A 20,430-nucleotide genomic window follows, 5' to 3' on the forward strand; every position below is an offset into this window, starting at 1 on the left:
TACAGTCAGTCTTTGACTAAAAGAAATATTTACCATGATCTGTGATCCTGGCAATTCCATTGCCTTTCATGCTTGATGCAGTTGTTAGCATTTTGTAACATCAGAAGTGCAATTCTAGACTTTATCCATGGGCTTTCAAACCTCAGATGAAAACTTGGAAGGGCAGTCTGTCAGCACTCAGATGTTTGGCAAGAAGTTTTAGTAATAATTTCCTGAGGTTACATTTAAGAGGTTATAAATTTGCTATGCTTTGATGTATAGCATTGTACTGTTTCTTCAGAAATTTAAGATGCAGATGTGTCATAATAAAGAAAACTAATAATGTGCACAATTAAATCTATTTTAGCTCTTCCAATTCAAACAGTGTAGAAACTGAGTTCTAAAATCTTGAAAATTAACTAGCTGAGGTTTATATTTTTAATGTGAAGTTCATAATCCACTGGGGTTTCGTGGGGGGAAAAAGCAGAGCAAGTAGAATGAATGGAGTTCTTTTTATGTTTCAAATAGAAATACTGTAGGAGATCTTAAAACAAAAAAAGAGACAGTGGTATAAGATACACCAATAAAAGACTTTAATAGATGTTCCTTCAAGTCCTAAGATGAGGGGTTTTTTGTATGAATATAAAGGACTTCATTTACACCATTTTTTTAACTGCTTGAAATCACCAGTATCTGACTCAGTCTGGCAATACAGTAATTTTTAACCTAAAAAAGTAAAATTAATACTATGAAATCATTGTCATAAGAAATAGAAAGGTAACATTTATTACATAAATGCTGCAAATTCAGGCTGTTTACAATAACTATTTATTTCCTGCAATGCAATTGTTTATGCAGACATGATTCATTATCAGCCCATGAATATTATACATCAGGTAAGAAGATATGACAACCTGCTGATATTTTGTCTGCTTTACACATCTGTGCACTCACCCTACATTAGCAGCTGTGCACACAAGTGATAGAATGTAAACTTGCTGAACTAGTCACCTGCCTTATTGACATATTCATGTGTTACTGTGCCAGAGCTCTTCAAGTGAAGTTAGCAACCAGAAACCAGGCTCTGGCTGTCTGCTAGGGGACAAAGTAGAAAACATGTAGTAGTTTAAATAAACCTGTTTGATATCAATCAGTTAAATGGCTACAGACACATGGAGTTTGATTGCTATTTGTTTACTTAAATCCATTTAGCTTATGTCAGGAAATTGTTGTGTCACTCAAATTGAGTGTTAAATCTGTCTAAATATGTGTACCTGAATTGGTAGGAATCTTCAGCTAGATTGGGTTAAAATTTATGTTGGTTAACCATTGCAAGTTCTTATTCTATTTAAAACATATTAAAAAATAGAAAAGTTCTTAGTGAGCTGTTCTTGCTGAAAATAGTCTACCAAGTTAATATTAAAATGCTAATTGCCTGAGCGCGTGTTATGTTGAACTTACTTTCCAATTGGCAGGTGAGGAGCATTCCATGTGTGATGTGTAACTCACCATTTATGAGTAAACCTAATGCTTTTCCTTTAAAACCATGTTACTCTTTCTCCTTCCCAGGTTTTCACAGTTTCTTATCGATATGTCAGAATAATTCCATTTATTAACTGAATATTTCTGTGGCCTTCACCACTGTAGCTGAACACCTGTCTCACAAAGCAGAAAACTATTACTATCCCTGTTTTGTAGAAGCAATAATCAAACAGTGTTTTGTCCAGAACTCCCCCATTTGTGGAAGAGGTTAAGAGTTCATGTGTCCTAATGCAGTATCTTACTCACAGCCAGCTTTTGTTTCTTACATCTCAGTTCAAAAGCCTGAAAAGAAAATCTCCTTAGCATTTATTTTTCCTAACTAGACACAAATTAACCCTTTTCTCTAAGTCATCTTCTTATATAGGAACTGATTGCATTTTGGAAGCAGTTTCACAATTACATTTTCTCTTCATATCATTCTGAGAATTTACATTCATTTTTTAATCAATGTCTCCTGAAAAAGGCCACTTTCCAATGTCCTGCCAGTCTCTTAAAGATTAAATCTTAAAAACTAAAAATGTGAATTAAAAAAAGGTTTTATTAAATCTGTAGGATGGATATTTTGTATTTTTTATATAAAAAGAAATTTCACAACAGGCCAGAGGTCTTATGTGAGTGAGATTAAAGGTCTAGCTTATTTTTTTCTAGGAAACAGAGGATGTGGTGGGATGCAAGAAAATGAGATAAGCATAAGGCAATATTGTGTAGCATAAGTTAAGAACAGAAAATAGTTATTTCATTATCTTTAAAATGTTAAAATCTGACGTATTTTTAGTTTTTGATAAATGGTTGCCAAATGCATTTTCCAAGTGTGTTTAAGGTTGGAGAGAGTCCATGAGACCAAGAGGAGAAACAGTTACTAATTAGTCATATTAGGAAATGCATAGTTTGTGAAGGGCTCCAAGTGTTTTTTCAGAGCATCTATAAATGATCAGGCTAATGTTTCCAAGGATTTACATAAATGCTTACGAATGTTAGATTTGAAACATGGCCACATGAATTCAGAATTCCATGACATTGTTCCAAAATTTTAATGTTGACAGTGTTTGAGAATCCAGTAGCCTCTGTTCTTGCATTCATCTTTATGTCAGTATCCTGCACAAAATCCTGGTACTTCTCAATAGTTATCCTGGTTTTTTGCCCACAAGAGTGAAAGAAAAGTCAGATGGTTTTATTATTTTTCTTTCTTTTTTTGTGGAAATGCAAGGGGTCCTGAAGTATCTCTGCTTTACCTTCCTTTGACCATTCCACTCTATATTACCAGTTTGTCCTTCTTACTTTTGTGTTGCCTTTGCAGACTACCCTTCACTGCTAAATTCTCTGTGCCCAGATTTTAATTCCATCTCAGCAGTGACCTTGAGAATTCCAGATGAGTTTTCAGCATTTCATTATTAGTCATACTTTAAAGTCTGGCTAATACTATCCTTAGCTGTAATTAAGTTATGCTGAAGAAGATTGACTAGGAATAACCTAGGACAGAAAGCCAATATGTTGGATTTAGGAACCTGGAGAGTAGCAACAGCTGCCATCTGCAAAAAAACAGAGGTGGAGAGAAGTTCAGACGCTCATAAAAAGCTTTGGAGTCGTAAGGGGGAGGGCAGTACGTGTTTAATCAGGGATGGAAGCTTAGTGGATAAAAGGAGAAAACTGCTTTGTTGGGGAGAGGGGAAGGAAGGGGTATCTCTGCAGGGGTTGGGAAGACACGAATGAAAAGATGTGATTGGTAACAGGTGCCTTCAAACAATCTCAATCTCTGCCTCTTCCCCCTCTTTTTCTGTGTAAAAAGATTGTACACGATAATGTCAAAATTATTTGTGTTTCTAAAGTGAGCGACTTCCTGCTCATCTATGTGCTGCAACTTGTTTTATATTAAAAAAAAATGCTGATGTACAATGCTTAGCTCTCTTTTTAAATGTTAAGCCACAGAGTAATTATCATTTTTCTTATGCTACGTTTATGTTCCAAGATTCTAGTTTCTATTAATGTTCTGCATGTTTTCTAAGTAGATTACAGGAACATTTCTGCATCACAAGTAAGCCCCGGAGCTATTCTCAGCTTTAAGCTTGGAGAAACAAAGTGACATTTACATAGCTAAACGAGTGTAGAGAAGCTTCTGGCTCATTTTTTACAAAGAAAAATATGCTCCTAAGCAGTAGTTCTCATCTTTTTGTTATCTATTTTGTTGCTGTCAAGCTTTAATAAACAGTGAATTCCAAATAGCAGTGAATTTAGCAAGGGGAAGGACTTAACAGCACTGATTCTTTTCTTTGAGCTGTATTATTCAGAATGTGTTACTATCTTTAATATATATTCTTGCAAGAATTATCTCTCCCTTCACAGTATATACAGTAAGCAGTTGTTTAATAAATAGGGGGCTTCATATGAAAAATGCAACATATATAAGGATTATGGGATGGAATTGGCATGTGTATTTTAAATTATATGGCTTTGAGGGAGCTAGAATCAATTAAAGGGATAAACTTTTAAACAAGAAATTGTTGATTAATCTGAAATTGTTCAAATTTTCTCAACATCTATCCCATGTTATATTCTTTTTTCCCTGGATTGGCTATGTATATTTCTGTCTCATTCTACTGCATATCCAGCTGTGTAAAAATTGTACTTTTGTACATTTCATGATAGCATTTGACTATTACCAAATGGAAGGTGAATTTAAATACTGTAAAAAATAGCAAAGACAGGGAGAATTAAACTAGAATATTACCGTTTCAGAAAATACAGTAGCTTCTACATAATAATGTATGAAAATAAGGCTGTTTTAGCATATTAGCATGTTAGCATCTGTTTCCTGTTAGGTGAACTTAAGAAAGCATACTTTTTATTAAATATTGAATAAATGAATGTGACAATGGCTCAGCTGAAAAAAAAAAAGTACTTGGAGAATTAGTTCTAGTTACAATTACAAATATATTTCTGATCCACAATGCCAAAGTGAAAAAAACTTAACAATTTGACATGTTAGTTCTGAATTATGAGACAAATTATTTCCTATTTTTGTTAATAAGTTAGAAAGATTAAACTGTTAAGAACAAATTTAAGATACAGCTGAAATAGGCAGAGATTTTTATGTATCTAAAAAAACAGAAGCTGTTCTCTGCACTGACTGGGACATTTTATTGTTGCCACAGTTCTAATGCATTCACCTTATAAAACTGGAAGTAGTTTGTAGAACCATATAGTCACAGATCTGTCAGTTCATTTTAAGGTTTTTATATGCACTGGGATATAGAGAACTAGTGAATTAAGTGTAGTGCAGAGAAGTTATCAACATCCTGCATATGGTCTGGCATCTTTCCACCACCCAGTTATCAGCTTCATTTGTTTGATCAGTACATTTCATACTGTCTTCCAGTTTCCAGCTTTACAGTGTGATCCATATGCTTTAGATGACCATATGTGCAATTCTCACACTGAAATTCTTGCTGACTTCTTGTATTTCCAGTACAGCTGCAATTAGGATGCAACTATGTCAAATACACTCTGCCTTACTTGAAGGATTGAACCATGACTTGTGATGTTTTCTTGATTTCATGGGCGGTTGTTAAAATCTTCTTTGAGCTCTGTTATGGATGTAGATTCTGCTCCTGATAGGCAAAAGCTCAAGGAGTTCCACTGTTGAAACTGAGTTTGCACCAGTTGTGCCACTGCTTCCTATCCATCTGCAGTCTTAAGTAAGGGGATGGACTGGCTGACCATTTGCTTCATTTTGCTGCCATGTCAAAATGGCACTTCTGCAATGTCTTTCTCCTGTTTGACAACTTGCCATCATTAATGACAAGTTACTGTCCAGTGTTGCGAATCTGTGCTAATGGTGTTGGTCTTTTTCCACTTCCAGCCAGGAAAGGGAACTGATAATTCATTCCAGGTTATAGCCTACCTTCTGCAGTCTGTCTCTAGCAGGAATAAAACCCCTGAAGGACAGTTATAAAATAGTTCTTTGTGTGAATTGTCAGCACTTCTGAAGAGGAGACGTTGTAGGTACTACTTCTGTTTGAGAGTCTCATTCCTTGATAATGACACATATGTATGTCTCCTTTCTGTAGTGCACTCCAAAGTTTGAGTACCATACTCAAACTTCAAAGTGCTGTGTGCAAGTCATTGCATATGTTGAAAAGTTTAACCGGGTTTTGTTTCAGGTTTTGTTGTTCTGCAGAAATATGTTTATGCCAAAATTCCATACAGTGAGCTTTGGTTTTTTACCTCCATTTTAACTGGTAAATTCCAGTGCTGTCAAAGATACTGCCACTGTAAAGATGATTTGAAAAGTTACTTGTCAAGTGACAAAGTGACAGAAATGGATCTTGCCTAATATAAAAAATACATCATGTAGGTATCTACACCTGAAAATCATCTAGGGATTTGCAGTTAGGAAAAAGAAACAGGTACTATTATGACGTGATTTACTATTATGACCTTAATCTCATTTAAAATACGCAAAATTATTATTGTTTTTTTAACTTCTCACCAACAGCAATATAAAGAGATCAGACAAGCTAGTTTGCCTAGGTTTAAACATTATTACTGAAGATATCAAAAGATGCATGTGAGGAAATCCAACCAAGTATCCAGTCATGTGTTCCAAAGCCAAACTTTAGTCAGAGTTGTCACATGTTCCAAAGCCACATTGCAATCAGAGTTCTCACAAAGATCCCTGTCCACCTTAGTATTAGCAATTAAATGATACAACTTTATTTCAATGTACTTTTACTTTCACAAAAGTTTCAGTAGAAGTCTAAGAGGAATCCAAGGGAATTCGTGCACAGGACTTCGTAGAGGGCAATATCCTTAGCGTTTATCTACCATCACCTGATGTGCCCGTTAATCTTGATCCTAGTGAACACCTTGAGACAGTCAACTGTGAAGATGGTTCCTTCTGAACCACCCTGCCCTGACTTTTCCCAGATTAAGATAATTTTCCCTCAAGAAGAAGATATAGAAAGTATAAAACTTTCTTTTTATCTCTGAATCCTCTCTTGTATATTGAACCTGAACTTTTCATTCTTCAGAGACTGAGAAATCATTCCAGAATATGCTCTTTACAGAACACTACCAAATGAGTATAACATTCTTAAATGCTGGTTTAAGTTTCTCAAATCAAGGTTCTTTAACAAACCTGTAGCTTCAATTTCTGAACTCTCTTTTTCCCTGTGCAGACTTGTTTGAAGACTACAATAGCTGAGTAACTAAGAGGAAACATGCAGGTGAAGACAGATTGTGCTGACTTGCCATGAACATGTTTTTCATGCCAGTATGGCTATCTTCCCTCACTTGTATGTTCTAATATATTTATTGGTTTCATTGTTAATGTCATTTTAGAAGTTAATGAAGCCATAATAGTCACCAGTCTGCTACATTCCAAGCTACTATTTGGCTTTCACACTGAGAAGAGTCCAGTCTCTGGTCTCAAGTTGTGGTGCACTAAAAGTCTTTTTGTGAAGCAGTTTTTTGTTCAATCCCTTCCATGCATGGGGGGTGTACAGTCAAACTCCAGACGATACATATTTTATTTTGAGTTATAGTTTAACCACATGGGGACCATATGGCAGTTAAACTGAAGAATATCAGCTTTCCAAAAGAGGTCCTGACCATACATACTTTGCTCTCACAGTACAGGAGACTTAGGGATTGGGAGTGAGAATACACATCTAAAATTGTCACGTTAGTGCTCAGCTCACAAATTTTGAAAGACCTTAACTTTTGATCGGCATCCCTGAGAGAGGAGACCTCAAGTTTTATCCCTCTTTCATCTGATTTTTCTGATTTTGACAGTGAAATTGGTTTTCTGTGCTATTCTTTTATGCTGTGTTCTTCTCTGGGAACACTTGTCAGTCATCAAAATTCAGTGGTTCTGCCAGAACCTGATACATTTTGTAGGGCAGAAATCTCCTGTTCAGCTTCCACAATACAAGTTCTCTGCTTCAAAATGGAGTTGTAATCTAAGGTGAAGTTTGCAATTGTAAATTCTTAAATATATGCAATTGTAAATTGCATACAGAATTCCTAAATTCTATATGCAGAGCTTAAAGTAGAATGCCACTTGCCATGATAAAGGTTCAGATAACTGGACATTCTATTATCAGAGTCACTTTTGCTTTAGAGGACATTTACCTGAGTGCAGTGCCATGAGCTTTACTGCATGAGGAAAGAGCCAGATGGATCTGACACCCACTGGTTGCTGCTATGATTTTAGTGATATGAAAAAGCCATTCAATCTACCATTAGAATGAGCTACCTTGAGACCACACAGTATATATCTCTTCCTACTGAGGAGTTCCAACTGTTTGGTTTGATCTATGTAACACTTCTTTTCAGGATCATTGTATGGAGATTATTTGATGTGCAAGACTTCTCTGCTGTAAGAACCTAAGAATTGACATGTATGACATTGATTCCTGTTAGCCAGTTATTTTTTCGTGAGACTGTTATTTTGTATCTGCTTCCTGAGTATGATAGATAAATAGAATGATAGGTAGATAAATAGATAGATAGATAGATAGATAGATAGATAGATAGATATGTCTCATTAACTGCTTATATAAATTTACATAGTTATTATAGCTATATATACACATATATAATGTTAAGTGCTATTGCAAGCTTTTGAGTGCACACAAGAGGATTCTTTCTTCCTTTGATTATAGTTACATGACAGAGACAGAAAGAAAAAAAAATTATGCTGTTGACAATTCACTGAAAAAAATGAAATTACTGTCTTGATACTATACTTGATTACAATGTTTAATGTAGGTATTTCTTTCACATACTTCATCAGTTACATGATAAATGAGCACCTTTTTATGCCTCAGTCATTTCCCACGAGACAATTCTTTTTCATTTTGTGATTTTGTTACAATACCTAATATTCTGGTAATTTTGAATTAGGAAGACATAAGCTGCTCTTTTGGTACATGTATGTATGAGCATGTATCAAGGACATCAAAACCAATAGAGTTCCCTTTACAGTATCTGTAACTCAAAATACACTTGTATTTTATATGACTTCATGCCTTATTTTTGAATTTGCTTATCTTCTAGTTGCATTGCTAGTTGAAGGAATCAAATTTTATCCTTTGTATTCCAAAACTGATCCATTTTTCTAGATCCTATTTTAATTATCCATAATAGACAGGCAAAATCTATTTTAAATAAACTACAGCTTTTTTTTGCTTTTAATTTAAGCTCAAACATCATTAGAAAGTCCCTGAATTTTCTGAAGTGTGAGTAGGTAATACCCTTTTTTACTTTACCTTTTAAAAATTACTTACACTTCTTCAGTTTTGTTCTTTTAACACTGTTTTAAAGGCTGATGATTTCCAGTTAGTTCCTCTACACCATTATTTAGCCTAATAAATTAGCAAGGTAGAATTTGGGAAATATTCCAAACTAGAAGACATTTTAATTAATGGACACTGTGGAAAAGACTGCTGTCTATCCCTTTTCTGTACCTTAATAAAGAGTCATAGAAACACTTAAGTTGGAAAAGACCTCTAAGATCGAGTCCAACCTTTGTATCTCCTTCTCCGCTTGTATATTGGCACACAAAATTGCTTTTGCTATTTTTAACTAAGGTTGTTGGACATAACTTACCAAAAATAAATGGAAATGAGCAAGTAGTTTCTTCTGATACTATTTACAATGCAATACATGTTACCTTACTTCACCTCCTGCTACACCACTCCCAGTATTCTCAGTCCATTCATTCTAATCAGTTACTTTGAATTCCAACTCCTTTTCTGTATGTATGCAGAATTATCAAGTATTCTTTATAGTTCACGTAATCTTTACTAAATAATAATTAATATCCATAAGTAGAACACAGGATGCTAGATTGTCCTAAACTATAAATCTATGTATGTTTTGGAAAACCTACCAAGTAGATAATCTGTGGTGTGAAATCTTGTTCTAAAAACACAGTTAGTTCCTTTTAAGAAAATAATTTGATACTTCAAATCTCTGTGCAAGGGGAAGTATGATTGCACACTGGCTATTCAGGATGAAAGTTGTTTTAGGCAAAGTAGAAGCCTGAGAAAAGTAAATGATAAGGAGAGTGAGGTGAGAAATGGATCCAGCTTATCACAATTAAATTTAGGTATCAAAGTGAAGGTGTCTGTGGTGAGGTATCTTTCTGTGCTTTATAGTTAACAGCAGCCTAATCAGCAAGACTAATGTTACAACACCAAGAGTGTCCCACTTCTGAATGGAGTCACTTTCCAATCTGCATTGTCTGTAATAGAAAATTAGATTCTTAGCTCGTGGTTAGATACTTATGTTTAGATACAGTAATTTAAGTGTTCCAAGTTCAAGTGAAATCCCAATTAATGTGTCACATAGCTCATTACTTTGATTTTTTGGACTTGTGCTGGTACACAGAGCAACATCCTTAACAAAAATTCATCAGGTAGCTGTGGACAGACTTTCAAAATATTTAATAATATAGTCCTGATACTTGTTTGTATGGGTGACACTAATTGTATGTAAGCACTGTTTTTGTGCCAGCTGCACAGGTTACTTTTTTCCTTGTGTCATCTTAACTCACTGGTTTTTGCCAACTGCATTGTTTTCCATGTGTCTGCACTGCCACGTCCCCACGGAATGTTGCGTAAGCGGTGAGTGGGTGCTTGTGTTCCCGTGGTTGGTGACAGGGAGGCCAGAGGTGTAAAGCCAACCCAGGGAGGAGCTGGGTGAATCCATTCAGAGGTGTTGGTACTCATAATCCTCCCAAGAAGGATTTCTGTCTGGCTGTCCAAAGCCAAAGCCCTCAACCCTGGAAACCTCAAAACAGTGACACACGTATCTTGCATAGCATGGCTTATATGTCCAGGAGCCAGCGTGGCAAAGACCAAATACTTCCCCAGAGAAATTGGGAAATGCAGAGCTTTAGCAACACTGTTTTCTACAGTGCACTGAGTAACTGAAGGGGATATTGTAAGTAAACAATGTGCACAGCTCTGCCTGGGCATAGAAACATGGACTTCACACAGTAAAAAGTAGAAGAATTTTGCTCATCCATTTCTCTTCACATCTTCCTTTACTTAGCTTATCCTGAAGCTAGTTCATGTCCTTCTCCACAAAAGATTCTTACCTTCTCCTTTGAACCCTCTACCTGTTTTCCTCTTCTTTCCGAAGGTCTTGTTCCCACTGGAACAAGTTCACGTATTTCTGCTAAGTACAATCTCCGATCAACTTGCTGGATTTTAGGATTGGAAAATAATACTTAGAGAATCAAGATAGCATGCCAGCAGGTACTCACCACTGTTTGAAACTTAAAAGTGAAGGTAAGAATTAAGATTGTGTTCAGGAGCACAGAAATCTGAAGAGATGGTTAAAATTACTGCAGTTCAAGGCAGAGTTTTGTTTTCAGTTTTTCCTTTGTTGACTACAGCAAATCTCTTGCAAAGATGTTGTGGCAATTTTCTTTTCCTGTTTAGCAGTACACATACCAGTAATTCTGTTGGATTCAGTGTTTCTTGTGCTATTTATTTTGCCAAGTGTCTTAAGGTCTTTCTTACTAAATGAGGAGGGGGTTTAGAACAAATATTAAGACAACCTTAGCTAAATCCTCATGATAAATTTGGCTGTGATGCCAAAATAGCTTCTTCGTTGTGGACTAATTTTTCATCCCCACTCCCTGTCATTCTTTCCTATAGCTTCACATTAGAGAATCCTCCTGTCACAAGGGAAGCTTGTGTGAGAGCTGACTCTCCAGAGCCTATTCCAAGTCTGAAAACACACAGTGCTGTCAAGTACAGGACAGATTCTGTTAAGTAGAGAAGACTTTAAACTGCCAAGTGGATCTTGACACAAGAGAATTTGACCCTACACATTCAAGTTGCAACTCTGTTTCTGAAATAAATCTGTGTGACAGTTTTTGTGTTTTGCCTTGTTCAAACGTGCAACTCTTTGGTCCACAGAATAACACAGTTTAAGTATAGGAACACCATTTGCTAATGTCAAAACATTGTTTATGTACAATTTAATCTCCTGTGATGGTGTATTTATTTGCTGTATACTTGCTTGAGTTATTTTCATCAAGAAATTCTGTCTATGTGTTGCTTTGGCAACATCTTTGCAGAGTTTACAACTTTGAAAAACATGTTGGCATCAGCTATGCAGTCCTTTTAAACAGCTGCTCTGCAGTCATGCTGTTTCAACATGCCACCACACATGGCTGAATTATGCAAATAGTTAATATTAAATGACTGAGATACAAGAACAATTTGTACACTCGATAAAGCTGGTCTGTGGAGTGTAACTTCCATTCATGTAACTCAGTTAGTGTTCAACAATTTAAAGGCTTCAGCATGTTTCTTTTGACTTTGTTTCTTGTATTAAAGGCAGCAGTGGACAGAGAGAAGGTATATGGCAGGAGTATTTTAAAAGGCTGATGGGTTTTTTTTAACTCATTACTAATAATTCAATGAAAATAGAATGTACATCAGTGTCATTTTCTAGCAGGTATTAAGTAGGTAAGATTTAACAAATATTTGTCATTCAGCTATAAACACAAATTACCCTTTTCTGATTGAGAGATGAGACAGAATGTTAATTATATATAAGGCTAATACAGTAACAGTGTTGCTTATTGAAGACAACACCATTTGTAAAAAGCAAGCAAACAAAAACATTAATGTTTTAAAACATGTAAAATTTAATACTACTAATACTAATAATAATAATTAATTTACATTAATTATTTCTCCTTCTTTTTACATTCTGTAACTTATTTTATAGTAATCGTAACCATTACATGGGGGAGAGAGGGAACATTTGGAGGTAGATGTGGTGAAACATGACAAAAGAAGATGTGCAGTTAAAGTCAGAAAATGCTATGTTTTTTCCTTTATCACTCTACTGTACATTTTGAATAATCTGGTTTGTTCAGATTTAAGTATTAAGGAAAGATTACATTTTTAATTCAAATTGTTTTTATAGGATATCAAAAAAAAGGGCTGCATTTCTATATATTCTTATTCCTTTTTCCACACTGGAACTTTCATTTTTCACAAAACTTATTTTCCATTCTGATCCTATTTTTACTGTATATCCTCTAAAGGTTCTTCATTGATTTTTCTTTTCTAATCTGGATATAAAGAAATATATCCAGATGATAAAGAAATAGTAAGGTATTTATAATTTTCTGTGCAAGACCTAGTGCTCCAATGTACAAGTTGCCAAAGTCATTCAAATTAGATTTGTACAGTCCCTCAGCCTGAAAAAATAAATGCAAAAGAATTCTTTTAAGTGGAATGGAAGTCAAAGTTAAAAGAGATAATGTGCTTCTTACTACACAGTAAATGTTCTCTTTTACAGCCTTTAAGCAAGACAAAATTTGAGTTTTATAAATCCTCTGTGCTTATTTTATTTTCTTACTTTGCTAGGATTGAAGTAGTAATCTTATTAATTATAGCAAGTATATATTCTTTTTTACATTTATGGATCTATGTTTGCTGAATATAAATTTATTATTAACAAATAAATATTTATAGGTTCCAATGTAATTTAACTTAATAACTTAGCATTGTTCTTTTGTGGTTTTATAGGAATTAGCCACAATGAAGCAGATTATTTTTACTCTACGTGGTAAAGGCTGCGAACAAAATCTACCTCGGTCTCATATTGGTGTAAAAAGTGCAACTGGAAAACAATCAATCCCTTTGGTAAAACTGCTGCCAGAACATGAAGAAGAAAATATATTTACACCTAAGCCAACATTATTTGTAAGTACTGTGATAAGAGTAAGTGCCAAAACTTCTGATGGTTCTCCTCACGGTTTAAAAAAAAAAAAAGTGGATTCATCCTTTAGGGAGATGTGTAATTAATTCAGCTCTTTATGGAAACAGTCAGTGTCAAGGAGAAAAATTAGAGTTTTTGATGTTTTTTAATGATTTGGTTACTTTCTATATCTTAAGTTCACAGCAAACCAAGTCTTTTAAAAAAAAATACCATTGTTGTATCACAACACTGAGGGGCTAGTAAGATTTTAATAGTTGTAGGGATTCACAGACCATGTATACTAATTTAAATCTCTTATGATTGTGTGTAAGTGGAGTTTGTACATGTCTATATTAAGAAGCAGGAGTGAGGAAATAGGTGTATTTCTGCATGCTTAAATTGATATATATTAATATGTATGTGCTTATGTATCTAAATATATATAAAAACAGAACACCAGTATTGATATCACTTCTGTTGCTATGGAAGCCTGATGTTATAAAGTCAGTATAAAACCCTATTTTATTCCTTCACAAACTAAAAACTTGGCTTTTAATATTTGAATTGGCCCACTTCAGATTTAGTGCCTCTGGTATTGGAAAGTTTCCTGAAAATGGTTTAGAAGTTTCTGACTATGACTGTGTCTGAACTAATAGATTCAAGACAGCCAAGTTGAAATGCTGAATCACAAAGCAAGTCATTACTCTTATTTACAAACTTCATAATGCTACCTTTCTCTGGGGCGAACTGGATGTATCCACACTGCATAACATATGTGCTGATTTGGTCCAAAGAGAACTCTTTTTTTCTTTTTTTTTTTTTCTTATTTTGTTGGGGTTTTGGTTTTGTTTTTCCTGGTAGAAACTTTAACATACAGTGCCTTAAATAATATGAGGTTTGTAGTGTAGCACACCCATGTATTGGGTGTATAATACAAAAAGTAGGAAACAGTAGCATCTCTGGGACATGACATGAGAACATTTAGGAGTTCAAATTCTGCTTGAATAGCATTGTTAGACTAAACACAGGCTTACCCAGTGCTGTTTCATCCACAGTCCTTTCGGTAGTGCTAAATCATACTGCCCAAACTTTGTTTTTGATGGAGCTATTCAGTGATCCGAAACATAAGCAAACAGTTTGTGAAAATGATCTGGGGTTTCCTTGCATAATCTGTCCTGTCTTACTTAGGCATATAGAAATTATGTAGGAATACAGAAAAACATTCCAGTAAGAAATTGTAACCAGTTTCTCTGTGAAAAACTTTAGCCTTTGCAGACTTAGGAGTAGAGAACTGAAAATGGGCAGATGGCACAGGTTTTCTTCTTAAATAGGAAAAGAAATCAGTAGTCCTGTGAAAATCCTGCCAGTTTAGGTCAATTTCCAGAATTCTAAAAGCTTGAACAAATAGACCAGATTTGTTTTTGTAACTGGAGTCTTCAAAAATAATAAAGCAGACTTTTAAATTAAATTATTTTTATGTTTTGGAAGAAAGAATGAATAGAGAGCAGTCAGAAAAGGGAACTAGAAAAGAATAAATTTAGGGACAACAGACCGAGACAGAGCTCACTAACTAAAGAGATTATACCCAACCCTGGAAGCAGAATAGTCCTTACCTTGTTCCACCTCCAACTGATTTGTTCTATTTCTATTAAAACTTAAACTATTTTATTTTATACAAACCACCACTGAATTTGCCACAAGCAATCCTGACTGTGTAGCAGTAACCCATAGGATTATGAAGGCAAGGAAAAGTTGCTCACAGGCAATTCTATGCAACTAAAATACCTTGTACAGAGTTAGAAAACTTCTGTATTCTTTTATTTTCAATTAAATATTTTAAGAACTATATTTCTGCATAAAATGTTGGTCAGTTTTGGCACACCTAAGATCTCTTTTCTAAGATCGATTCCTTTCTTAGCTGGAAAACATAGATGATGTTATTTCAAATGAAACCTATTTATGGCACAGTTGATGCTTGTTTTCATTGTGACAGGTATATTTTTTTAAAAATTAGTTCGTTTTCACCATAAAATCTGCTTTTTATAACCTGGAAATGGGGAGGTTTTAATAATGGTATGTTGTAATAGTAACTTTAAATGTGTAGTTTTGGTTTTGATATTGCATTTAAGGAAAGAACTCAACTTTGAACTACATAGGAAGGACAGAGACTTGTGTAGATTGTTTAAATTGTGTAGATTGTTTAAATTGTGTAGATTGCATGTTTTTCTTCTGTTCACTGTCTCACAAATAAATGTTCTTTCTTTTACAGACAAATAAAGAGGTACCTGTGTGGTACAAGAAACTGAAGAAGAAAACATCAGCATAGCATTTTTCAAAAATTATTCAAAATAATCCTTTGGGGAGCTTTTCTTTAAAGAAAGTTATTTTCACCATAGTGATGCTCATTTTACTGTAGAAGCAAACAACTGGTTTGGTTTTAACTGTTTCTTTTTTGACTGTCAAATACTCTTATGCTTCATAAAATAATTTCTAGATCTCTCATGTGAATAAAATGTGTGAAAATGATACATGCAATAATTTTGCTAACATTTATTTGAATTTTAAAGATAAATAAACACTAGTGTGTTCTACAAATTATAATCTGGGTAGTTAAAGGATGTGTTATTCAGGGTGTTCAAATTAACGCATGTTTCAGCCTTTTTATATTGTTTTTCCTGGACTCTGTGTTTCATGCCACATTCCTTGCAACTATTCTGACTAATGGAAATTTTCAAAATATACATGCATTAGTATTGTATTTTCTATAAAGGAAATTCATGTCAGCTGGAAACAAAATTTCCTACTGGCCTTAATTTGTAGTTCATCACTTGATGTCATTTGTATAACCAAGCAGGCATTAAAATACTTTGAAGAAGCAATAAAATACATCCTAATTATCAGCACTGATACTTAATGGGCTAGACAGTAGTGCAGTTACATCAATGTAATAATAAAAATAGAACCATGATGGGTGAGGACTGTAGTGTGCAGCAGGGAAATGGATAACTTACCATATTTAATTATATGAAAATAAGCTCCAAAGTCCAAGAACACATTCTACTTGTTTATTCCACTCCACCATCTATTCTAATGATACAAAAGTTCTCTAATTTTTCAAAGCATTCTTGACTGCGTATGGTACGTTTCTATGTATAACGTAAATACAGATCTTTTAAGTACTGCATACTGAAAATATTGCTCAGATTTAATTTAAGAGAAAGCTCTTTCTTCTTAGTGCCTTTTTCCAAACAGCTGAAGCACAGTAATACTTCCTCTGCTCCAGGAAAGCTTCAGTTTCCTTTTTTTTCCATTTTCTTGTTCTGAGAGACCAAGGTAAAAATGCTGGCAATTGCACATCACAGGTGAAAAATTATCATTCTGTGAGTGAGGTAGGCCAACTGCTGCTCTCTGGGGAAAAAATCACAAAAAATTTTGGGCTCACAAACATTCAGTACAGTCATTTCTGAATAAAGTTTCCAGAAGTTAGGTTTTATCTAACATATATTTTTATGTGACTAGAATCCTTAACTTTTATTTCCTATAAAACAGTTCCCATATGCAGATACTAATTTTGTAGATTGTAATAGATATGAATGTGATTCAGTCCCTAAATGAACTTCCCATACTATTTTGTTTATCTGTTATCAATGAATAACTAATGAACTGTATTATCTAGAAGGACTGTGAGCTATTTTAGGCAAGATACTAGTCGGAATCTTAAGTATTTCCAATTTGTTTTCCTATGGTGTGTTTATAGACAAACTGGTGAGATACAGACTGTAAGATGGGTGACACACCTACCTAAAGAAAACATGATCAACAGTGCCATGTCCTGCTGGAATAGTGTCATCCCTTGGCAAGTTCACAGGCAATACCAGATTTGAGGGATTGTTGAAGGAAAGCTCTCAGAGGATCTCAGCAGGTTGCAAATTGGATCAACAAGAAATGTATGAAGTTCAACAAAAGCAGTTGCAGCCCCACATCCAGGATGTAATAACCCCATATGCCAACACTGCTGCAAAGCAGCTTGACAGAAACAGAGCTGTGGGTCCCAGTGGACAACAAATGGAATGTGAGTCAGTCATGTGCCAGCCAGCCACATCCCAGGTGGTTATTACCAACAGGACAGTCAGCAGAGTCAGGGAAGTGATCCTTCCCTTCAGTTTGGCACACGGGAGGTCACATCTGGAGTCCTGTGTCCAGTTTTGGGCTTGCTCAAGAAAGGCATTGACATGTTGCAGTGAGTCCAGCAGAGGTGCACCAGGATGGCCAGGGGCTGAAGCACCTGATGCAGAAGGAGAGGTGGGAAGAACTGGACTTGTACAGCGTTAATATTAGAGGGCATACAGGAGGAACTTGCAGTCTCCAACTACCAAATGGGATGGTACAGAGACAAGAGAGCCTGACTCTGAGCTCAGAGATGCACAGCAATAGAGTGAGAGACAATGGACACCAGATGGAGCACTAGAAAACTCAATTAGCTGTTATGAAAAATGCTTTTACTGTGAGAATGGTCAAATACTGAAACAGTTGCCTAGAGAGGTGGTGGAATCTTCATCCTTGGAGATGTTCAGAACCAAGCAAACTCCTGAGCAAACTGGTATAATTGGACTTGACTTTGAGATGGACTAGATGACTGATTATCAGAATTCCAATTAAATTACTCTGTGGTATTATTCCTAAATTATCTGATATCAGATAGTGACATTAATTTACTTAATACCATCCAAAAGGCAAAATTCTGTTTAATTCTTCCATGGAAGTGCAATACCCAGGAACATTTTTGCTCTTGGAGAGTAACTGTGCATTGTAAATTTCTGCATCCTCCAGGCAGCCTGATTTTCTAAGAAGGTCGACAGAAAATTATGCTGATTTTGTGGTGAAATTTTATTGATATTTAAACAGTTCTTCAGATGACAAAGTTACCTAATCTGTCAAAGGGTTGCGATTTTTAGGGGTCTTTTGTTATTATTAACAAGGTCCATCTTTAAATGTGCAGAAATAAAAGCAGTTTATTAGAATATACTGATAGCACACAATGCTGTTGGTAGGTTCTTGTAATACATGTGGTCCTTGTGTAAATATCCTCAATACGTTGGGGTTTTTTTAGTTGAAGACTGTATTTTTCCTGGGATTCTTCACTAGACTGCAAGGCTGTAATTAATTATCTAGGAGGAGACCTAAGCTTCTCATGAGAAAGCTAGAATGTCACTTAAATATAACTATTCAAATGTGAGATGCCCTACAGCAAAAATTAAGGAAGCTTTTTGCTCTCCATGTAATGAAAAGGCTCAGTTTTAGTACCTGTACAGCACTTTTACTGATGTTCTTTCCCACAAACATAGTTGTCAAATGAATTATTCCATAATTCTTCTTCATGGTCTTTGCAGTCTCCTGTTGTCACAGGCCTTGTGTCACTGATGTGTGAGTCAAAAATAATGAAGTAAAGAGAAATTTTGAAGGGTAGTCATGCATGTAAGCAACTTGTGACTGAAGTGCCCAGCCCACATAATCATCTTCAGTTCTTCTTTTTCAAACCAAAGGGAGCAAAGCCAAAAAAATCTCTATCTGCTATTACATTTCTTGGTACATTAAGTAGGTGTTACTTAAGTGATAAGTTTCGTAAATACCTGGGTTGAACAGGAAAGAAAGACAATGCTTTAGAACAGGTTGGGATTTTCAGGGTTCTTTAACACTGTAATTGCTTTCTCACCTTTCTGTCCCTTGTCTGAAGCCAAGAAGCTGAAGTGCATCAAGGTAATCTCTTGTTTGAGGAAAAAAATTGAAAACATAACTGCTTTTTTAAATAAGGCCTAAACTTTTAAGGCTTACTGCTGAATCCTGTGGTATTAATTCACTGGCATTGTAATTTCTAAATATTTCCTGTACGAAGAGATAATATACCTTCTGGATTAATAGTCTTCATTCCCTTCAAGATTTTCTACACAAAACAGCAATGAAAACTTTTAAAAGAGGAACATCTATGAATTCAGAAATAAATTGAGAATTTGCCAGTATCACTGCTACACAATTTCCTACCTCTTACACACTACCTGTTATTTTCTTTTTCTTCAGTTACACATTTTTATGATACCTCGTTCCAGCAAAAAAAGAGGAACACTTAAATCTATTAAACCTCAGACATCTGCAAGATGGTCAGGCAGAATTCTTTTACTCCTGGTAGGCATTCATTAACTTCCATGTCTTTGAAAGACGTGACTCAGAGAGCATGACATTGTAGAAACAAATTACTACCTTTTGAAGAAGTATTTATGTTATTATGTATATGTGTCTCAATCAATTGTCAGTCTGTAGCACATTTACATGAAAACAGATTTATACACAACAGTTTGAGTCTGTAACATCCTGTCATCTTTCAGGGTTATGCTTATTAGGGAGGTCTACTGAGGAAAGCATTTCTCTCCCTGTTAACATTACATTTAATAGATCATATGGCAGACTTCTTACTGAGTCAAAGAAATGTATCCCTGGTATTTTCTTATACCAAAGAATATCAAGAATCTGTATTCATTCTCGACCTTTGAAAATGAAACAAGTATCTCTAGAAGATCAAGTTTGGCTTAGTGTCTTTGGGCAATATTATCCCCTTCTTAAATTCCTAGGATTGATTGGGAACTCTTGACCTTTAAAGCGCATACTTCCACAGCTTCATTAAGGCAGTTACGCTTTGGGTATTTCAGACTGGGGCTGGGCAGCAGTCAGCAGCAGCAGAGGGTGCCAGCTCCCGGGGGACGGCATCGTGAGCGGAAATGGACAGCACTTGGGAATTGTGGAACAGTGAGTGAGAGGCTTTTAGCAGCAGCAGAAGTAGGTACGGCTCTTCATAGGTGTTAGACCCTCTGCAGCTCTTTTAAGCCCTCTGCTGACAACACAAGAACCACAAACTTTCTTCCACAGAGGTCATTTTGTGGAGTTCCCTGGGTTTCTTTCCTCATTGATAAGTTTTCCATAACAGTAAATACCTGTGGCTTTTGTTTCTTGGTTTTTCTTTTAGAGAGAGAAAGACTTTTTCTCAGGGTGTTTGACCTAGGTTTAAAAAAAATGAATATTTCAATCAGCTTACCCTTTAAAGGATGAAGAGGACAAAAACTCCCAGCAAATTTCATGCTCATGAAAGGAGCAAAAGGCAAAAGTATTAAATGCAAGAAGTTAGGA

At 35.3% G+C, this 20,430-nt stretch overlaps 1 protein-coding gene across 2 annotated transcripts in view; it reads left to right on the forward strand.

The window, feature by feature from the left end:
• Positions 1-16,135, forward strand: part of PIBF1 (progesterone immunomodulatory binding factor 1) — a 105,775-nt gene extending 89,640 nt beyond the window's left edge. For both annotated transcript variants that reach the window (XM_054271649.1, XM_054271648.1), the window contains exons 17-18: positions 13,083-13,259; positions 15,524-16,135. In XM_054271649.1, the coding sequence (XP_054127624.1) occupies positions 13,083-13,259; positions 15,524-15,580 (234 nt within the window). In that variant the 3' untranslated portion in view covers positions 15,581-16,135. The remainder of the gene's footprint in view (positions 1-13,082; positions 13,260-15,523) is intronic.
• Positions 16,136-20,430: the final 4,295 nt, after the last annotated feature.

The sequence above is a fragment of the Melozone crissalis genome, unplaced genomic scaffold (genome assembly GCF_028551555.1).
Source record: "Melozone crissalis strain CALT ecotype California unplaced genomic scaffold, PUWL_Pcris_2 ptg000013l_1, whole genome shotgun sequence".
Taxonomy (NCBI): Eukaryota; Metazoa; Chordata; class Aves; order Passeriformes; family Passerellidae; genus Melozone; species Melozone crissalis.